Raw genomic sequence first — 21,424 nt, forward strand, 5'->3', positions numbered from 1 at the left:
TTCTTATTTTAATCTAAAATATTGAAGTGTATATTTTTCCTGATTCATCTTATACCCTCTGATGTAGGAAGGCAGCTTTTTGAGTGTTGGTCCATCAATGGTAGCTTTTTCCTTGGATAAACTACATTCATAATCCAACCTCTCTGATTTTCATTCTTTACTTCTTCTTTAAGGTGATGCAAGAACTTAAAGCATTTGCAAAGCAGTCTAAGAACTGTTTAAATTTTTTCCTCAGTCTTTTCACAGTCATCTTGCATCTTTATTTTGACAGTATTTCCCCCCGCCAGGAACTGATGAAAAGACGGTATTTTTTTTTTTTAGTCAAGTAACCTCTATTGAGTCTTTCTGAAGCATCCAGTATAGTTTTCAGAAGTAGCAATTTTAAAAACATTTTTTTTGGAGACAGGGTCTTGCTCTGTCACCCAGGCTGTAGTGCAGTGGTATGATCATATATCACTGTAACCTTGAATTCCTGGCCTCAAGCGATCCTCCTGTTTCAGCCTCCTGAGCAGCTGCAACTACAGGTGTGTGCTACCACACCTGGCTAATTTTTTTTTAATTTAAACTTTTTTTTTTTTTTTTTTTTTGAGACAGGGCCTTACTCTGTTGCTCAGGCTGGAGTGCAGCGGCCTGATCTCTGTGCACTGCAACTTCTGCCTCTCGGGTTCAAGCAATTCTCCTGCCTCAACCTCCTGAGTAGCTGGGATTACAGGTGCCTGCCACCACACACAGCTAATTTTTGTATTTTTAGTAGAGATGGGGTTTTGCCATGTTGGCCAGGCTGCTCTCTAACTCCTGGCCTCAACTGATCCACTTGCCTTGGCCTCTCAAAGTGCTGGGATTACAGGTGTGAGCCGCCGTGCCCAGCTACTAATTTTTTATGTTACTATTTTTTGTAGAAGCAGGGTCTTACTGTGTTGCCCAGGCTGGTCTCAAACTCCTGGCCTCAAGCAGTCCTCCCGCCTTGACCTCCCAAAGTGGTAGGATTATAGTCATGAGCCACTACATCCAGTTAGAAATAGCAGTTTTTCTAACACATGTATTTCATTGGTTTATGCATGAATTTAGAATATCAAAGTGGCATGAACAGGTTCAAGATGCAACAAAAGGGAATCTTGATTCTGCCTCACCTAATAAAAGCAGAAGCATGTGGGTGCACTAAAAAATAATCCTCTAGTTGTGGGCATTCAGCATGCCATGGGCATCACGTGATGTCATTTCAAGGAGAATCTGGTTAAGGGTAATTTGGTAAAGAAAGCTGAAATTTATTTAAAATGACTCAGATATATTTAGAATTCTCAAAAGCTACAGGAAATAGAGTCTGGTACTCTGAGCAGCATGGGGCAGTAGAAAGAGCACATGGTCTTTAGAGTTGAAACCAGGTCAGGCTCAAACATAGTTCTGTTATAAGCCTTGAGGAAGTTCTCTGGGTCTTCCATTTCCTCCTCTGGAGGATGAGGTTGTTGGAAGAATACAATGAGGATGTAAGACACCTAGAGGATGCCTGAGTAAAAACGACTGTTGATAGTAGCATTAATTTTTAGGGCTCATTACCTAGAATAATTTTGTTTGACATTACTAATTCAAATGAGGTCTTAAAGAAAAGTAGTGTATTTAGACTCTTGTAGTTAAGAAAAATTATGCCACAGAGCCCTTTCTACTTTGAAAACAGATCTTTTACATGTATTCATTATTATTCCCACTGCTACTATTTTTTAGACTTGACAACTAAATCTTATTTCTTTTCTTCTATAAAAGGTGTTGTACAGCTTTTACCACAGCTGCATCAGCTTACAGTTACTATCACTATGGTCAGAAGACTGTGCAGGTGATAAAAGACTGATGAAAGTCATCCATCACCGCTAGCAAGGAAGCAATATGCATCATTGGCAATCGGGTCCGTGGAAATCTACAAGAGTTTCCCTATTTTGGTGTTCAGCTTGAAAAAGGACTTGTCAGAACCAAAATTTAAGTAATGTGCATTGAAAATAAGCTTTGATCATGGTCATATGCAGAATTTCCAATGTATTTTTAAATACAAATAAAACCATAATTTAGAATTTTTAATCTCAGGTTTCTTGATTAATTTATAAGAGATCAATCATTGTCTATTTTTTTTTTCTTTTGAGATGGAGTTTCATTCTTGTTGCCCAGGCTGGAGTACAATGGTGTGATCTTGACTCACTGCAATCTCTGCCTCCCGGGTTCAAGCGATTCTCCTCCCTCAGCCTCCCAAATAGCTGGGATTACAAACATGCACCACCATTCCTGGCTAATTTTGTATTTTTAGTAGAGACAGGATTTCTCCATGTTGGTCAGGCTGGTCTCAAACTCCCGACCTCAGGTGATACACCTGCCTCGGCCTCCCAAAGTGCTGGGATTACAGGTGTGAGCCACTGCATCCAGCCATCAGTGTTTTTTATATGTTTTTAAAAAACATAGTCCATAGCATGGACAGAGTTGACACCTCTCTTCTAAATGAATTTTGGATTGCTCACAAAATACTAGGAAATGTCTTGGGGTTCAAATATATATCCTGCGCAACTGGGCAATACATTTTGTGTTTGATTTTTAGATCTGTGTATACATTAACAGTTTTCATGTAGTTAACACCTGATCATTTGGTATAATGAAAGTGAAGTTAGTTGTGAATGATGTAAAGTTATAAAAGAGATTTAAAATGCAGTAGGTTTTTAAGATAATAATCAAACAGAATAGAAAGTATGAAATTCATTTTCAGTAGTCTTCCAAAATCTCAGGTGCCTAATACTTTAAGTATCAGGATAACAGGCAACAAAGGCAGTTGAGATAGGAGAACATGTTGCATCTAAAAGGCAGTGGGTTACATCCTGCCTTCCGCTGTGTTTCTGACATAGCAATGTTTGTTTGATATTGGAACCTGTACTCATATATAATGTAAATAATATCAAGCTGTATATTTTTCAAAGGTTTTTTAAACTTTGGAGAATCTTCTTTTGTTAAGAAGTTAAAGGAATAAAAGAGCTGCAAAAAAATTGTACCTTTAACTCAGATTGTTCCATATAACATACTTCTCCTTTGCTGTTACGTAAGTTTTCCGATTCACAAAGTCTGTTTATGTACATCACTTCCACTTAAATTGTAAAAATAATTAGGTTGACCATCTGGCTTTAAAAGACATTTTTGCTACACCTAATGTTTAGGAGAATGTGGGCTATGGGGAAGGGGAGAAGAAGACCATGTCCGGTGGTAACTGGTTGCTGCTGCTTAAGAGTAGAGGCCTACTGCTGCCCATTGTCCCTGGTTTTAATCCAAGCCTATTACGGAATCCTGCCGTGAGATTACCCATTCTCAGCCTGTTGAGCTGCATTAAATTAGAATGGGAGGCTGTAAGTAAAACCCACCCCTCTTGGCCAGGCATTCTGTACCAGTGTCCCTCTGTGGCTTGCTGGTCCTGGCTTCTTTGTTCTCAGACCAGCAGCTGCGCTGCACTTGGCTTGGAGCATACCGAAGCCTGCAGCCAGGGACACTGCCTGCCATTGAATCAGATGGAGGGGGTTGACAAGGCGGAGAAGTGGGGCACGTAGCTGGCTATTCTCGCTCTCTGGAGAATATCGTTATTGTTAATAAGGTGAACTTCCCACTGTGCAACCACCCAAGATGCACACTGAGTGAGTCTCTGCATTAGTGACAGGTAAACCACATAAGAATAATGTTTTAAAAAGGGAGGACTTGAAGTAGTTAATGGGAAAATTTAGAACTTTGCACCTTGTTATGCTTATTTATGGCTTAGTGTTGATGCCATTTGGAGTGACTTATGGGTTGGACCCATAATCTCTTTATTATTAAGGTCTCAATCTGGCTCTGGTTAATAAACTTTGTCCATTTCAACCTTAGGAAAATGGTCCAAGTCTCCTCAGGCTTTTGGATTCTGAATTGTTATAAAACATTGAAATTATATTAGACATGTCTGAATATATACTTGCATATAGACTCAAAAATGATGAAAATTCATTTCAGTGTCTTCACAGAATAGACTTAATCTTGATAGTAAGCTTAAAAATAAACATTAGTGGTATTTAATTACATTTCTGTAGTCATTAGATTTTTGGCTTTGGCAGTGTGTTGGAATGGGGGCTTCATTCCTGAGCCCAAGCAATCCTTTCACCTCAGCTTCCCGAGGAGCTGGGATTACAGGTGCACACCGACCTTGCTTTGCAGTTTTGTTTTTTTGTGTGTATTTTTTTTTTTACAAGCCCACAACTAACATCATAGCTTTGTGCAACAGCTGGCAGAGATCTTTGAAATCATTTAGTCCAATTATCTTGGTTATATTTGTGATGAAACTAGGGATCTAGCTTAAAGTTTGGGTAAGAGAAGCTCTTTCAAAACTTCACACACTGTAAATATATAGTGCAATTCAGTTTTAGCTTCTGCAGCTTGGTGTGGAAACAAAACATACATGGGATTCAAACTTGATTTCTTTTCTTCTTACAGTAGAAGTAAATGCTATTGTGGGTTGAATTGTGTCTCCCAAGAAAGATATGTTCAAGTTCAAACCCTCAGTACTGTATCTGTGACCTTATTTGGAAATAGGGTCTTTTTAGATGCAATCAAATTAGGACAAGGTCATACTGGATCACAGTGGGCCTTAACCCAATAACTAGGTTTTTTGGTAAGAAAAGGGAAATGTGAACAGAGAGACAGAGAATGTGTGAGATGATGGAGGGATAGACTGGAATGATGTCTGCAAGCTAGGGAATACCAAGCATTGCTGCTGACCGTCTGAAGCTAAGAGAGGAGGGAAAAACCCCTCTGATACTTTGATTTTGGATTTCTGGCCTGAACTGTAGGAAAATAAATTTCTGTTGTTTTAAGCCAGTTTTACTAGTTCGTGGTAATTTGTTACAGCAGCTGCAGGAAATTAATAAATGCTGATGTTGAAAATTAAAATCTAGAAATATGGCTTTAATTATAATTTCACAGAACCATTTTTCCCCTGAGTTTGTATAAATGTGAAAAAGTAGAGGATAGAGTGGATGCATCCCACATGAAGACACAAATTATTGAGGCATTGATGTAATTATGGCAGAGAAACTCTTTGGCTTCTAGCTAGAGCCTGGGGTTCTCTTTTGCTCATTTCTTCCCTCTAATTAAGAAAAAATATTTCCAAAAGTTTATGCTTCCTAAAAAATGAATGTAAAGTTCATTTGTCCATGTAGTCGTAGGTGGAATGCAGTAACACTGATTTTAAAGAATAGCCTTTCCCTGTGTTTGACAGACGTTGCCAGAAAACTGGTTTTAACTGTACAGGTGGAAATACATGTTCTTGCCATGTCCTGAAATGGAACTAATAAACCCAGAAGCCCTTATGAAGCAACCACTAGCCCTCCCCCTTGTCCTGGCTCTCAGGAACTGGAACTGGAAATCCACTGGAATTGATTTCTTGAATTAACAGAGCTGATTATGCCTCAGCCAGAGTTTGATCATGAAGGAGCTTCCGCTGGAAAGACGTGAGGATGTGATTTCTAACATGGCCCAGGAGGCTGGGTTATGCAATTTCCCTGTTTCACCCCTTCCTCCTTCCATACACTATTGCACTGGGTAGAGGGGCACTGATGCTGAAAACCCCAAATGAAACAACACACAAGAAGGCCCGCGGCAGTGGGAGTGATCTGGCCTCTACCATCAGGTTTCTGGGAACAGAGAGTGAAGTAGAAGGAAGGGAGGGCATTTGTTCCTTGGACTGAGAAACTCAATGGGGCAAGTTCCATGTGTGCCCAAGGCATTCTAGCTTCACGGGAATTAGAAACCCTAGGAGCGGATACGGTCGCTTTTGACTCTGTATCTTCCTTTCTGCGCTCAGATCCAGTTCGATTGGAGGCATTAGCCCAGAAGCTGGCCTAACTGACGGTCTGGAGCCCCAGCGGGTAGTCAAAGGCCGGGTTTTTGTAGGCCAGCAAGTGTGTGTCGCAGCGCTGCAGGCGGAGCGTCCGGCCCCGCCTGCAGAGACACGCGGACAGCACCAGGGTGCTGACGAGCAGCAGGCCGCTAGTAGCGCACAGCCCCGCTAGCAGAAGCGCGAAGCTGGGCTTGGTGGTGAAGGTGGTGCACGCGCTCCTCCAGCTCGAGGACCACGGCTGGCTCAGGCCCGCCCTGTTGGCTGCCAGCACGCACACGCGATAGGTGGTGCCTGGTGACAGCCCGTACAGAGGGTGCTGCCGGGCTGTGGCGTAGATGACCCCCACCACCGACTGGTTCCCCGTCCAGCCCTCCGCAGAGTAGCGGATCTGGTACCCGTGCACCACTGAGTTGGGGGCACACCAGTGGACCAGCGCCGACGTGTCCGTGGTCTCCGTCACCCCCTGCAGCCTGGGCGGGTCTGGGATGGTGTCTTCCCCGCTGAGGCCGGGGCACCGGCACCGCGAGCGCCTCTGCAGCTCCGCACACGGGGTCTGCAGGTGCTTGCAGGGGTGGTAATCACAGGAGATGTCCTGGTAAAGCGCTCCCACCTTCTCCTTCGTCCCCTCCTCCTCCTCACTGTAGTCATCCAGCAGGAAGACTGGAATCCCGCCCTCGGAAGGAGTTGGGTTGGGGACCTGGGGGGTGGCTTGTGCCCTCTGGCCGGGCCGAGGTGAGTGTATGTGGTTCCATGAGGTAGGGAAGGGGCCGAGGTGCTTGCTGGCTAGTGGGGTGGAGGCAGCTGAGATGTCAGGCTCAAGGACAAGGCTGGGGGCATGTTCTCCTCGCTGCTGGGTTCTGGTGGTGCTGGCAGCCCTGGGGAAAACGCTGGAGTTGCTGTGACCTGCTACAGAGTTGGTCGTGGAGGGGGCAGTGCCCTCCCCTGCATCACTGTGCAGCCATGCAGCTATTGAGCGGGAGCCCACAGGGGCGGTAGGGGCCTTGGAGACATTCTGCTGGCCTCCTGCAGGTTGGTTGTCGGGAGCTGCACTGGGCATGAGGGTGGGACCCTGTGCGTAGGTGGAGGGGTCAAACCAGGGTAGGTATGAAGCCCGGAGGGTGGTGCTTTGGTCAGACTGGCACACTCCAGGCAGCTGGGAGAGTGACAGGGAGGCTGAGAAGGGGCCGCTGGATCCCGCAGCTGTTGTGCATACAGTGTCTGCTGCCCTGGAGGGGAGGCCAACCAGTTAGAAGACGTCTGGCTTTAGGGATGTGTCTGTGCAGAGCTTTGAGTTTTCATTGCTGGCATAACTACCTGCCAAGCCCATCAGTGCATCTCTGCCAGGCACCTCAGGGCACACATGCTGCACACATCATCACCTCACTGATTCTGGGAAACCTTTGGAGGAAGCTCCTGTCCTCACTCCCATTGGGCAGAGAAGCAAACAGAAGTTTAGAAGGAGGGACTAGTTGCCCAAGACATCAGCTAGCAATGGCAGAGCCTACACTGGGGCAAGCATTGTGAGAGAGAGTCCAGATTCTCTGAGTGTCGGCTGTCATTTTGTTCTCACCTGTCTGCTTCCTGGCAAGTAAGCACTAGCAACGAAAACCGTACTTATACTATAGGTACCATTTCTGAGTGCTTACCACGTGCTAGGTGCCTATTCTTCACACTCTACTGTGTCAAGTAATGTGGTCTGCACTACTTATGCGGGAGACTCTATTACCCCATTTTACAGATGAGAGGGAAGAGGCCAAAGTAATTCAGAGAGGTGAAATAACTCAGGTCAAATCAACAGTAGTAAGTAGGCCAGGCACAGTGGCTTATGCCTGGAGTCCTAGCACTTTGGGAGGCCTAGGTAGGAGGATCACTGGAGGCCAGGACTTAGAGACCAGCCTGATCAACATAGTGAGACCTCGTCTCTACCAAAACAAAAAAACCGTAGCCAGGTATGGTGGCACATGGCTGTGGTCCCAGCTACTAGAGCGAGGCAGGAGGGTTGCTTGAGCCCAGGAGTTTGAGGCTGCAGTGAGCCATGATCATGCCACTGCACTTCAACCTGGGTAACAGAGCAAGACCCTGTCTCTAAAAAAAAATAAAATAGTGCTAAGTAGGATGAAGCTGGACTCTCTGGCTGCAGAGCCTGTACTGTCAGCTTCATCATTAATACGGTGATGAGACCCTTGACTGCAAAGGGCCTAGGAGCTTCTCTTTGGAGGCAATGTGGGGTTGGGGGGCAGACTGAGCCCCACTTCACAGCTGGACTTGGGTGGGAGATGAGAAAAGAATCTTGGCTGGGCGTGGTGGTTCATGCCTATAATCCCAACTCTTTGGGAGGCCCAGATGAGAGGATCCCTTGAGTCAGGAGTTTCAGACCAGCCTGGGTAACATGGTGAGACCCCATCTCTACAAAAATAAAAATAAAAAAATTAACTGGGTATGGTGGCTTGCACCTGTTGTCCCAGCTACTCCAGCAGCTGAGGGATGATCACTGAACCCAGGCGGCTGAGGCTACAGTGAGACATGATCGCACCACTGCACTCCAGTCTGGGCACCAGAGCAAGACCTTATCTCCAAACAAACAAACAAAAAGAATCCTGCAGAATGGTGGGGGTGGGGTGGCAGGGGTTGCCTCCCAAGGTGTAGTGGTTGCCTGGTAGAACTGGTTTGAAAGCACTCGGGACGAGGGGTGTTCCCAGCCTCCCAGCTCCCACTGTCTCCTGGTGGTCAGCCTAGATGTGGCTCCCCACTGCATAAACAGCTCTTCTAGCCAATAGCAATTACAGGAATTTCCCAGGTGAGCTCTGTAAGCCCATGGACCTAAGACTGGATAAATCAGGAGCAGGAGGCCAGATTCCATCTTGAGGATTCAGTAGGGCCCAGTGGTTAAGCCGGACTACACTTCCCAGCCTCCCTTGCAGGTAGATGTGGCTCCTGGCCAATGAATGTGAGTGGAAGTGAGGAGTATCACCTCCCAGCCTGGCTCACTAAAAACCTCCCATGTCTGCTCCTCCATGTCCTTTGCCCCTTCTGGCTGGCTGGAATGGAGGCAGCTTCCATCACCTGGGTCCCTGAATATAACTACATGGGGGAGGCTGTTCAGCCCAACATGGCCAAAGTGCCCAGCATGGTCACGAGAGCAAGACGTAAGCTGGAGAACTTCAGCTCCTGAAGGCTGACCCTCACCTCTCAGTCATCTGCTTTGTAAATGTGTTACCTGCTTAGGACAGTTCTCTTTGCATCCATGAGGAGCCAAGACAAGTCACAGCTGCAAGTGAGGGGGTTGCCAAAGAGGTTGACTGTTAGGATCTGGGAAGAATCCAGGGTCCAAGGAAGGAAGGAACTCAAGTTGCAGCTGAAATACATACAAAAAATCAATTAAGTCAGTTTTTTACATTTGAATCAAAGATATTCCCAGAGACACATGGTATCAGAACCATGCCCATGGTGTCAGAACTGTTCTGATAGGGGTTGGAGAATACTGCTTCGGGCAAAACTCTTAATGACCTCGGACTTCATTTTTTGTCCTCTGTTGTAAAATGGAGATACCAACCTAACAGGAAATATACCTCATCAACTGGGGACAATATTTTCATGACCAATGGTTATATCAAAAAGAGTGTGTGTTGGCCAGGCACAGTGGCTCACACCTGTAATCCCAGCAATTTGGGAAGCCACGGTGGGTGGATTATTTGAGATCAACAGCTTGAGACCAGCCTGGCCAACATGGTGAAACCTTGTCTGTATTAAAAATACAAAAATTAGCCAGGCGGTAGTGGCATGCCTGTAATCCCAGCTACTTGGAGGGCTGAGGCAGGAGAATCACTTGAGCCTGGGAGGTGGAGGTTGCGAGAGCCAAGGTCATGCTATTGCATTCCAGTCTGAGCAAGAGAGTGAGACCCTGTCTCAAAAAACAAACAACAACCAAAAGAATGTGTGATGATGAAAGTGTTTGTAAATGCAAATCTCTACATACAAGTAGATGTTGTTATCATGGACCAATATTATTGCCTATGGCTGGTGACATTCAATGACAGTCCTTTGGAAGATGCTTCATTTAAGTGCATCAGTGAACTCTTGCTAAGTAGAGCATATCCCCCAAACTTAGTAACTTAAAACAATAAATATTTATTCTTTCATATGATTCTGTGGGTTGGCTCAGTGGTTCTTGTGGTCTGGATTAGCTCAGCTGGGACCAGATGATCTGGGATGGCCTCACGTCTAAGCCTCAATCGGGTGTGCTGGAACCTCTCTCCATGTGTCTGTCATCACCCAAGAGGCTAGCTTGGGCTTGTTCACATGGTTGTGGAGGGACCCCCAATGGCAGGAGAGGGCAGGCTCCAGTGCTCCACTGCTTTCTAGTTTCTGCTTACATCACATTTGCTAATGTCTCACTGGCCAAGCAAATCACAAGGCCAAGCCCAGCTTCAAGAGGTAGAACAATAGACTCCTTGAAATATGGGGCCTGGTGTGATGGCTCATGCCTGTAATCCTAGCCCTTTGGGAGGCCAAGGTCGGAACATCACTTGCAGCTGGGAGTTTCAGACCAGCCTGGGCAACATAGCAAGACCCTATCTCTACAGAAAAAAATTTAACAATTAGCCAGGTGTGGTGGAGTACACCTGTGGTCCCAGCTACTTAGGAGGCTGAGCTGGGAGGATTGCTTGAGCCCATGAGTTCGAGGTTACAGTAAGCCATGATTGTGCCACTGCACTGCAGCCTTGCCTCTAAATAATTTAAATTAAAAAAAAAATATATATATATATATAGGAGGTGCTGCAATCATGTTGGAAAGAGATGTGCGTACAGGGATGGGAGAAATTACTGAGGCCATTTTTGCTTATAGTCTGCCATACCTAGCAGCGGCAGATCTGCTCCTACCTCCCTTCTTTCTTCCCCAGAATCTCACGGAGTGTTCCACTTCTGGAGTCTCCTGAACCTCTCAGATTTTGCCTCCTTTACACATACTGAGTTATAATTCATCATGGGGAATGGGAGCTGCATTGTACCATCAAGTCTCTTCTGACCAAAGGCTGGCCTTCCTTTATCCCCTGGGAACCTGCCTCCTACTACTCTGGGGAAATGTTCTGCTCTATCACTTCTGGCCAGTGGGAAAGTGACAGTCACCTCAGGAACACCAAATGTATGTGTGTGTGCCATTTACATTAAAACTTGAGCCATACTTGCATATACAAGTGTGTGTGTGTGTGTGTGTGTGTGTGTGGTTTTTTTTGCAGATTTTACATAGCTAGAATGGAAATCTTAGAATGAGAGTTCAATCTATTTTTTTGTGCAAAGGAAATGCTTTTTTCCCCTGAAGTGGAAGAGGATTACATATTGTTTGGAGTAACACTGCTGAATCCTTTACCTACATTGTCTCATTGTCATCATTATGAAAACTTAGTGAGGCAGACAGCATATTACTTGCTCTAACATGTAGAACATGTAGAAAGGAAAATTCTTGTACCTTCTTAGAGGATAAGGTACAATGCACTTCGGTGGTTCTTTCTGCCACCCAATGCCACCTACATGTGATAAAGTCCACATGCTGAGGAAGGACAGAGCCTGGCTGGTTGCTGATGCATGTCACATTCGGGTATTCCCTACATCTGACAGGGCCCTAGTGTGGAAGAAGTCCCCATTTGCTCTCCTAAATAATTTATATTGGAGAACTGCTACTAGAAATTGCAGATATTTTTCCATGTCACTTTCCAGGAGTTCCATGTTATTTACAATCATTAAAACAATGAAAGATATTAGACTTACTGGTAGATTTTGTCACTTAAGGTGATAAAGAAGTGCACGCACGCGCGCACACACACACACACACACACACACACACACACACGCATCACTCTTCTGATACGAGTGAACCATGGCCGGGCGCCATGGCTCATGCCTGTAACCCCGGCACTTTGGGAGACCAAGGCAGGTGGATCATGAGGTTGGGAGATTGAGACTATCCTGGCCAACATGGTGAAATACAGAAAAGTTAACTAGGTGTGGTGGCACATGCCTGTAATCCCAGCTTCTCAGTAGGCTGCAGCAGGAGAATAGCTTGAACCCGGGGAGGTGGAGATTGTAGTGAGCCAAGATCGTACGACTGCACTCCAGCCTGGTGACAAGAGTGAGACTCCATCTCAAAAAAAAAAAAAAGAGTGGACCCACACGCAGACTTCACCAGACTGTCGAAGAGTACAAACTATAAATGAAAATAAGACTGCCTTGCTCTAAAATGGGGCCCGTGATGATGGGAAACGTGTTAGAAGACAGGAAGATGATGGGAAATGAGAGGACTTGATCCAGAGCTGCCCTAAAAGGTCAAAGGGAAGAGGGCTGGCACAGGATCTGCTGGGGATGGAAATGGGATGAGTGGGACTTGACACCTGCAATGACTCATCTGCCCCTTTCACCTGGCTCCCTTGGGAATGAAAGTTGCTGATGTCCCACATTTTGCCAAATCCTGGGCCCCTGCCCATTCTCAGCTGACCGGGCTCCTGATGATCTTGCCAACCACTCCTCCCTCCTTCAGCACTCTCTTCTCTTGACCTCCAGGACATCACATTCTCCTGGTTTTCTGCTACCTCACTGGTCATACATTCTTGGTCTCCTTTCCTGGTTTTGCTTCATCCTGACATTAAGAGTTGGGGTTCGGCCAAGCGCGGTGGCTCACACCTGTAATCTTAGCACTTTGGGAGGCCGAGGCAGGTAGATCACAATGTCAGGGGTTCAAGACCAGCCTGGCCAACATGGTAAAACCCCGTCTCTACTAAAAATACAAAAAATTAGTTGGGCATGGTGGCAGCTACCTGTAATCCCAGCTACTCAGGAGGCTGAGGCAGGAGAATCGCTTGAACCTGGGAAGCGGAGGTTGCAGTGAGCCGAAATTGAGCCACTGCACTCCAGCCTGGGCGACAGTTAGAGACACCTTCTAAAAAAAAAAAAAAGTTGGGGTTCTTTAAGGCTCAGTTCTGGGACCTCATCTCTCTATACTCTCTCCCTGGTGATCTCATGAACTCCTTTGGCTTCAAATATCATCTTAATAGTATTTGTGCCTCTGGCTCAGACTCTCCTCCTCCAGGCTTCAGTCTGATGCAGCATTGTGTTTCAGGTATCAGATGTGGAGCCAAACTGCTTGGGCTCAAATTCTGATTCTGCTATTTACTAACTATGAGAACTGAGGAAAGTTATTCAACATCTCTGTATCTCAGTGCTTTCGTCTGTGAAATGGGAATAATGATTGAATCCTCCCTGTCTGGACTGCTGCAAGAGTAAATACTTTCATATATGCTTAGAACTATGCCTGCCAGGGTACAAGAGGTCCATGTTATTATTATGGAACATTTCCACTGGATGCCTCATAGATCTTTACTATCCTGCAGGCAATTAGATACTCGATTCTGGGGCTCATCAGAAGGCCTTGGCTAGAGATATTCAACTAAGCATCCTCAGCACAGAGATGGAGGAGGATGTATCAGGCTTGAGGGAAGGGGACGGTGCTGGAGTAGTGCATCCGGTAACAAATGACCTGCACGTTATAAGTGGAAATAGGTAAGGACATTAAGATTGCCTAGCCAGGAAGGCTGGAGAAGCAGCAGGGCAGCATACTGGGGCCAAAAAACAGAACGTCCAGAGGGAGGAAATAAACAACAGGCTCCATAGACAGATGTGTCCACTGACTTGGCAGCTGATGTGGGTAGTCAGATTGCAGTGAATTGACAAGCAGCGGATGAGCAGAAGTGGTCACCACTGCAGAACCTGGGATGCTTGCTCTTTTGGGTCTGGATGGCCTTTCTCCTCTGACATTCACTTGATGAGCTTGGACTTGTCTTTTGAGATATGGATCAATCATGCTGTTCCTGAAGAAGCCTCTCTGATCCGGTCTGATGGATCATTACCCCCACCTGCCTAATAACAGCACATGGTGTGTGTCTCTGCTCTAGATCATGATGTATTATAAATGGCAGATGTCTGCTGCCTATATTGAACTGTGAGCTCCCTGAAAGCAGTGGCCATGCTGTCATTGTCACTATCACCAAAGTCATCATGACCATCAACATAATTATCTTTATTAATATCACCACCACTGTCACATCACCATTGTCGCTGTCAGTGTTCTCACCACCACTAGCTTGTTTGTTGTTGTTGTTATTGTTTTTTGAGATGAACTTTTGCTCTTGCTGCCCAGGCTGGAGTGCAGTGGCATAATCTCGGCTCACTGCAACCTCCACTTCCCAGGTTCAAGCGATTCTCCTGTCTCAGTCTCCTAAGCAGCTGGTACTGCAGGCTCATGCCACCACACCTGGTTAATTTTGTATTTTTTTTTTAGTAGAGATGGGGTTTCACCCTGTTGGCCAGGCTGGTCTCGAACTCCTGACATCAGGTGATCCACCCACCTCAGCCTCCCAAAGTGCTGGGATTACAGGCGCACATGAGCCACCATGCCCGGCCTCACCACCACTATTATATCATACAATCGTCACTATCCTCGGCATTATAAATAGCACCACCACTCATCATCATCACCATCATCATCACTACCAGTGCCATCAACATCACTGACATCAACCAGCATCAACACCATCACCGTCACTGTCATCCCCATCAGCATCACCATTAAGACCACCACCATCTTCTTCACTAATTGTATAGGACCAATACCATGTGCCAGGCACTGAGCTAAGTGCTCTACATAAACCATATGCTTTTTTTCTCATGAAAAGACCCAAAGCGAAGTGTTATTGTTATAGCTCTATTATTCAGATAAAGAAACTACTTGATATTTGTATCCCAGCACTTTACACAGTTCTTGGGTTTTTATCGAACTCAAAGGAGTCTGAGCCAGAGACATAAAGAATTTCCCCTCACAACATTGTGTGCTCAATAGCTATTCATTGAATAAAGGATAGAATGAGTGAATGCTTCTGACTTTGCTTTGAAAAACTGTTCATCCTTTTAGAAGAATAATTCCATCTTCAGTGACTGTGTAAAACAGGAGTAGCAAGACCTGCCCCTAGACCTCCCAGGGATTTTCGGAAAATATCAATACTTTCATCCCTAGACCCACTCAAATTCTGACAGGGACTGAACTTGCATGACATGTGCAGAAGAAGGTGGACCCAGACAGAGAGGAGATCTGAGGTCCTCCTTGCCTCTTCCTGCTGTAAATTTCTAAGTCTGGGCTTAAAATTAACTTTAAAGGCATAGGCGTTTTGTGCTCTAATACTGCTCTGGACGGGACTGAGTTGCAAGGCTAGATGGCTGCGTGGACTCTCTGGGGCCTGCCCAAGATATCACCCAAAGGGTGGGGAAAAACAAAGCCCCAGAGAGGATTTAGAAGAGCAGTGGGAGCAAAATTAAGGTCTGGTTTGTTCTGTAAAATTCAACATAGTATAATGGGCAAAAATCAGTCATGCGATTAAGAGATGTGCCTCTGAAGCACTTACTTCTGGAACAGAAGGACCTGTAGTTGCGGGGTGTCTTGAAAGATACGTGTGGCAACAGAAGCAAGTGCTGGCGAGTCCTGACAGTCCAGCTGCCGCAGGTTGGGGGTCATCTTGAAAATGTCCCCCTCCAGGGTCGTCAGCCGAGGCATCTTCCTCAGGTGGAGGGATGTGAGCTTTGGCAGGTCTCTGAGCCACGCTGACTCAACTGAAACACAAAGGGGAAACTGCCCACTACTCCAGGAGGCACAAACCCAGGAGGCCAGCATGGCATGAAGGACAGAAGGAGGAAAGAAAAAGAGTGGCAGAGTGAGTAGTGAAGGTCATTGCTGAGCACTGGCACAGTCAGCAGCTCTGGGAATCACAGAAGCGTGGCCATTTCAGCTGGAAGGGCGCTCAGGGAAAATCAGTCCTTCCTTCTTCCAATCTGAGTCAAGGCTAGAGAGGGGACTGACTGGCCCAAGGCCACATAACTGGAAAGGGGCAGAGACAAGGCTTGAACCCAGGACACTGTCTCCAAGTCTGTTGCTGCCTCACATTCTCATTAAAGTTCCCATGGAAAATAACCAGACGTCCCTCTGATGTCTGTCAGGAGTCAGGAACTTCAGCAGAACATAATTATGGAGGCAAAGGGCCCCAGAAACCTAATTCTGTGGCTCTCTTAACAAATGGAGAATGTGCCCCTACCCCTCTGTAGTCCCCATTCTAGCTGTTTTTTTCTCTTTGTCTGTGATGGAACAGGTGGCTATAGACTCGTGAAGTGTTTTTAAAAAATAGTATAACCAACCTTGTGCATCAAAGAACACCATGAACAGGAGACCGGTCATCCTCACCACTCTCCTGTGTCTTGTTTGAGTGATTCAACATTCACAGAAACGGTTTTGCCCAACCAGGTAGAGAAATCAATGAAACAGTGCTGAAGCCTCAGTCACCGCAGCTAACTGCATGTTTGCAGCTCGGTTTTTCTATTAATCAGCCGCAAAGCCTGCACTCACTTCCCCATTCCACAGGCACTTACCCAGCCATGCTGGGAAGCAGTAGAACCGCGTGGTTAAAGTTTTGGGCTCTCCCAGAATGCCTGGGTTCAGATTTGCTCAATGAGCTGTGACACCACAGGCGAGTTTCACCTTTCTGTGCTTTGGCTTTGGGTCCCTCATATGTAAAACGGAGATGGTAACGGTTCCCACCTCTTAGGACTCAAGAAAGTGACTCCTGTGTGGCGCTTCAAACTGGGCCCGCTTGCTCGAAAAATGTAGCTGGTGTTTTTTTGTTTGTATGTTTTGTTTTAAATGCTGCTGCGAGCTGAGCACCCGGGTCACCCCTCGAGGAAGAACGCAGTCCTGCCCCCAGGAGTGAACGCGCAGCCTGGCTCTGCGCTCAGAGCGGCTGACAACGCGGGACACCCGGACTCACCCCGCTCGAGGAACGTGCCGCTGAGATCCAGGACCTCTAGTGTGGCCAGAGGCGTGCCGTCCTCTCCAGCGAACGCCGCCTCGGCAATGCCACCCTGGGGGCCGCGACCCAGCGCGGTGAAGGAGAGGTTCAGGAGCTGCAGCGCAGGGAAGCAGGCGAACGTCCGGGGCTGCAGCGACTGCAACGGGTTCTCGGCGAGCCCCAGGACGCGGAGGCTGCTCAGCGCGGGTCCGGCGCAAGGCGGCAGGGCGGCCAACTGGTTGCAGCTGAGGTCCAGGGTGTGCAGCCCCGCCGGCCCGCCCGGGCCCCAGCGCAGCGCGGCGATGCGGTTGTGGCGGAGGGCCAGCACCTGCAGCTGCTCCAGGTGGCCGAGCTCCGACGCACTCAGGGCGCGCAGCAGGTTGTGGCTGGCGTCGAGCCTGCGCAGTGTGCGCGGTAGGCAACCGGGCAGGCGCTCCAGGCTGCGGTTCGCCAGGCTCAAGGCCGTCGCCTCCGCGGCGGGCAACCCCTCGCAGGGCGAGTCGGTGGCGTTGCTGCCACTGCTCCCCCAGGGGCCCTGCTGAGTGACCCGGAAGAGCGGGACCCTCTCCTGCGGAGGGTCTGCCCAGCTGGTGCGCAGCAGCAGCAGCAGCAGCAGGGCTGGCCGCATGGCCTCTGGGGAGAGAACAGCAGGACGCTCATTAAATCCACAGGAACCCCCGAACAAAGGGGCAGATGCGCGTCCCACCCCCACCCCAAGGGCCCTGTGGAGGAGCACAGGCCCTGGATGTTCCCTGAAGGGCAGCGAGACGTTCCCAGAGTCGCCTAGTGTGCAGCGACTTCCCCCCGTCTGCTTTTGCCCTATCGTCTCCCCCAGGAGCGCCGTGGTACCGCCTGCTCTTCCCGCTCAGGGATGCCTTTCCCTCTTTCTGTGGGAGGGATGCCTTCCTCATCGGTCCAGTCTGGGCCTGAATCTCTCCGTAACTCCCTCTGTTTATGTATCCCCATCCTGTGAGCTTCTGCAGGAAAGGGATGCCCCCTTTTACTGCTGCAAACTCTCCCCAGGTAAACAGTCACTGATCCATAAAAGTGAATGCCCTCAGGAAGAACCTCTGCTTAAATAGAAACATGGACTGGAGGAAGATTTTTGTCAGTCCATCAGCTCTCAGTTACGCCGCTTTTCTCCTTTAGAACTGCCTAACCACAGGGGAATCCTAGTTTGCCTAAAACAAGTCCTGGGGTCCGTTTCTTGGGAGGATGCTCAGGGTTGCCTTCAGAAGAAAGCAGCCCTGGAAGCCCAAGCCCTGTGGACCCCGGAGACCCTGCAGCCAAGCATTTCCGGGTCCCATGTGGTTCCAGCAGAATCCAGAGCCCCCAGTATTAGCCCTGCCCAGAAGGGATGGCTGAAGGCTGCTAGTCGTGGAGTTTCTAGGGTACCTAGGGTTGCACAGGTCGGCTGGGGGATCAAGCTGAGGTAGATCCAGCAGCCATGAGTTTGCTTGGGAGTGGCAATGATGCTGTTAACCAGGGGCTGACCATGAGGTCACTGCTCGATATCCCTCATGACTGCAGATGTATATTCCTGCTCAGCTCTCTGAGCCAACCAGCAGTTGGCTCCAAGCAACCACGCAGGCTCCAGGGGAAGGGTCTCCCTACTGCTAGCTGGGAGCAAAGGCAGTGAGAAGATCTTGGAACCTGAAGCCAGGAGCGTGTGCGTCCAGCAGTGTGTCGTGCTCACCTGAAAGTGGTCCTTTTGGAGTGCGGTTCCTCTGGATGCACCTCTGCAGTTCTCAGTTCTGTTTTGTAGATTCCAGGGACCAGTGATTTGGACAGCAACTCAGCTCTGAACTCCACAGGGAGGCCGGTCTCCAAGCTGCCTCTCTCCCACAACCCCCATCCACTGAGAGGGCTTGAGACACTCCAGCCTTTCCCATGCCCCTCCTTTCCCATCAAGACACTGTTGGCTTTAGCTGACACCCTCATTGCTCAGCTCCCTCCTCTTCCACTAGGGCCTGTGCCTGCCCCTTCCCAGGCTTGGCACCTCCTCCTAGCCCTCCCCATCTTCACCTCTCCTAACACCACCTTTCCCAGGCAGGAGAAATGAAAGGAGTCAGCGCTGAGGGCTGCTGGAGTGCCGTGAGGCAGACCAGCACTGTCACCTCTCTGGAATCTGATCCTGCATTTCCTGGGATGACTGGAGGCTGAATGATGAGCCAGCAAGAAAAGCAAGCCATTTCTCCCAAAGGAGCATCCAAGTCTAGAGGACGCTCGTAGGGATTTCCAGGAAAACGTAGCAGGAGAGGGGATCCTCAGAAGGGTCTGGGGCAGGAGCAGGCTCAAACCAGACCCAGTAGGCCCCAAGGAGGGTTTGTTTGGTGGCTTTGGGATCCCGCTCAGTGACAGTGTGGACATTCGTCTCTCATAAGGAGTGAGAATAAACAGAGGGCAGAAATGCAGAAAAGACATTCCCGCTCCATGCCTGGGAGGATGGGTCCCGATTACCAGCAGCCCCAGGTCTCCCGAAGATGTGATGCTTGAGTGAGCTTTGTTTAGGGCACGTTTGTTTAGAGCAGACAGCACCTCTCTCCCCCCAAAGTCCAGTCACTTCCTCTGAGGGCCTTTGATCTGCACCTGCTCCTCATCCCACCCAGCCCAGTCTGAGAGTTCATCAAGGTTAATGAGCCCCAGCATCGAATGAGCCCCAGCATCGTGTGACAGATGCTGAGACCAGACAGACCCCGAGACCAGAACTGTACATATCTTTCCTCTTGTTAGACCTTATCTGGGTAGCCCTGATGCATTCCACGATACCTCAGAAACTGGCCTGTTAGGGTTGATTGGATAACTGGAAATTCCTTTGAGGCCTTTCCACCCAAAGCCTGCAAAATATCCTTCCAGTCTCAGTGCCAGCTAGGACCCAGCTGCTCAGAAGCAGGGAGGGGCTGCTCTGTGCTCCCCAGCCTGGGACTCACGCAGTCACCTCCCAGGGAGCCTGGGCCCAGGCCCCAGAGGTAGAAAGACATGCCATGGTGACCCAGCCAGGTGCGAAGGAGAAGTCAGGGAGACGTGGGGTCAGCATGCGGGCCAGTGGGCAGCCTGCTTCCTTTCTGCCTTTGCACCGAGGGCTCCATGCCCGAGAATTAACATGAAGTTATGCCTGTAAACCCAGCATGTTGGGAGGCTGAGGCAGGCAGGCAGGAGTTCGAGACAAGCCTGGGTGACATAGCAAGACCTCGTCTCCATCAAACAAACAAACGAACAAACAGAATTGGAACATCGTGTTTCCTTCAGAGTCAAACCAGCCAGTTCCACCCATGAAGGCGACTGGCCATGCTGAGGCCAGCAGGGACTTGGGGAGCCCAGGCAGGACTTTCCCAGATGAAGGGAGCCAAGTCCATCCTGGTTTGAACAGAGACCCTGAGGAGGAAGGAAGCTGGTTCACGTTGGAGGCCTATAAAACAGGAGCTCGGGGAGCCATGCCGAGGTGCCACTCCTCTGTGCACCAGTGGATGAGGGTTCTGGAGCAGCCTTGACTGAGGAATCCTCCTGAGGTCACCATCCTGTGCTTTCCTGGAGCCCCAGATCTTCAGAGCCGACTTCTTGTCACTGCTGTTGCTGGCCAGTTTGCCAGTAGTGGCAAGGGCCTGACCTGGCCAGGCTGACGTGAGGTTGGCCCTCTGGATTGCCCTGTTGCCCTGGTCATACCCAACTCTGGCATGCACATCCTTGGCAGGCTGCCCCATTCGGCTTCTGAGCTGGGGAGGTTGATGGCAGATGCATGTGGCAGGGTTTGCTTTTCGGTCTTTCTGGGGTAGTGGGTTGGCTTTGCCCCACTGGGCACACTCTGCTGGGCATCATCATCCCCCTTTTTAAAATTGAGCACCTACTGTAGTCAGATCCTAATGCCATGTGTGTGGTCCCATCTAATCCTCCCAGGTACTCACTATTATACCTATGCTACAGATGAAGAAACTGAGGCTTGCTAAGGTTTTGTGCTATAGATTCTGGAGCACATATGGGTAAGATTTAACCACTGTCTATTTTTTGAAACAGAGTGTCCCTCTGTCACCCAGGCTGGAGTGCAATGGCACAGTTGTGGCTCACTGCAACCTCTGCCTCCCAGGTTCAAGTGATTCACATGCCTCAGCCTCTCAAGTAGCTGGGATTACAGGCATGCACCATCATGCCTGGCTAATTTTGGGGGGGTATTTTTAGCAGAGATGGGGTTTCACCATGTTGGCCAGGCTGGTCCGGAACTCCTGGCCTCAAGTGATTCACTCACTTTGACCTCCCAAAGTGCTGAGATTATAGGTGCGAGCCACTGTGCCCAGCGAAACCAGTGTCTTATATTGCCTTCCATAGACTTCAGCATTTGATACTACAATATGCCCTTCAGCACAAGAGAACCTTTTCCAAATACTGAGACCCAAATTGTGTGAGAGGCCAAGACACTGGGAAATTTCCTTCCATAGTTGAGGAGCTCGTTCTGCAAATACACAGAGCTGATTTCTTGGGTCGCTGTGGGCCCAAGACTAAGGAGGACGACTGGGTAAGGCCTACCAGGCACCTCTCAGGGAGGGTCAGCCCTCTTCTCCAGCCCTTTCTGCGAAGGTGTTGCAGCACAATCCCGGAACCCACAAATGTGCGTCCTTCAAATGCCACGCCAAGTGCCGTGCCGTGCCTTGCCCTCTGTGGCTTTACTGGAGCT

At 48.6% G+C, this 21,424-nt stretch overlaps 2 protein-coding genes across 8 annotated transcripts in view; one reads left to right on the top strand and one right to left on the bottom strand.

Annotated features, from left to right (window-relative positions):
- Nucleotides 1–4,932, top strand: part of CRLS1 (cardiolipin synthase 1) — a 33,982-nt gene extending 29,050 nt beyond the window's left edge. For all 6 annotated transcript variants that reach the window (XM_008995727.5, XM_002747341.7, XM_054255209.2 and 3 more), the window contains exon 7: nucleotides 1,759–4,932. In XM_008995727.5, coding sequence (XP_008993975.1) covers nucleotides 1,759–1,843 — 85 coding nt within the window. In that variant the 3' untranslated portion in view covers nucleotides 1,844–4,932. The remainder of the gene's footprint in view (nucleotides 1–1,758) is intronic.
- Nucleotides 4,290–18,618, bottom strand: LRRN4 (leucine rich repeat neuronal 4). 2 transcript variants are annotated; one of them, XM_078371326.1, is made up of 5 exons: nucleotides 18,455–18,618; nucleotides 16,738–17,391; nucleotides 15,328–15,532; nucleotides 9,099–9,236; nucleotides 4,290–6,756 (listed from the first exon to the last, which is right to left on the bottom strand). In XM_078371326.1, exons 2-5 carry the CDS (start codon nucleotides 17,384–17,386, stop codon nucleotides 5,883–5,885), a joined length of 1,866 nt encoding a protein of 621 aa, XP_078227452.1. In that variant the 5' UTR covers nucleotides 17,387–17,391; nucleotides 18,455–18,618; the 3' UTR covers nucleotides 4,290–5,882. The 2 variants fall into 2 exon arrangements, with proteins under 2 accessions (XP_078227452.1, XP_002747388.4); XM_002747342.6 differs by having other exon boundaries at nucleotides 4,930–7,107.
- Nucleotides 18,619–21,424: the final 2,806 nt, after the last annotated feature.

This window comes from Callithrix jacchus, chromosome 5 (assembly GCF_049354715.1).
Source record: "Callithrix jacchus isolate 240 chromosome 5, calJac240_pri, whole genome shotgun sequence".
Lineage (NCBI taxonomy): Eukaryota > Metazoa > Chordata > Mammalia > Primates > Cebidae > Callithrix > Callithrix jacchus.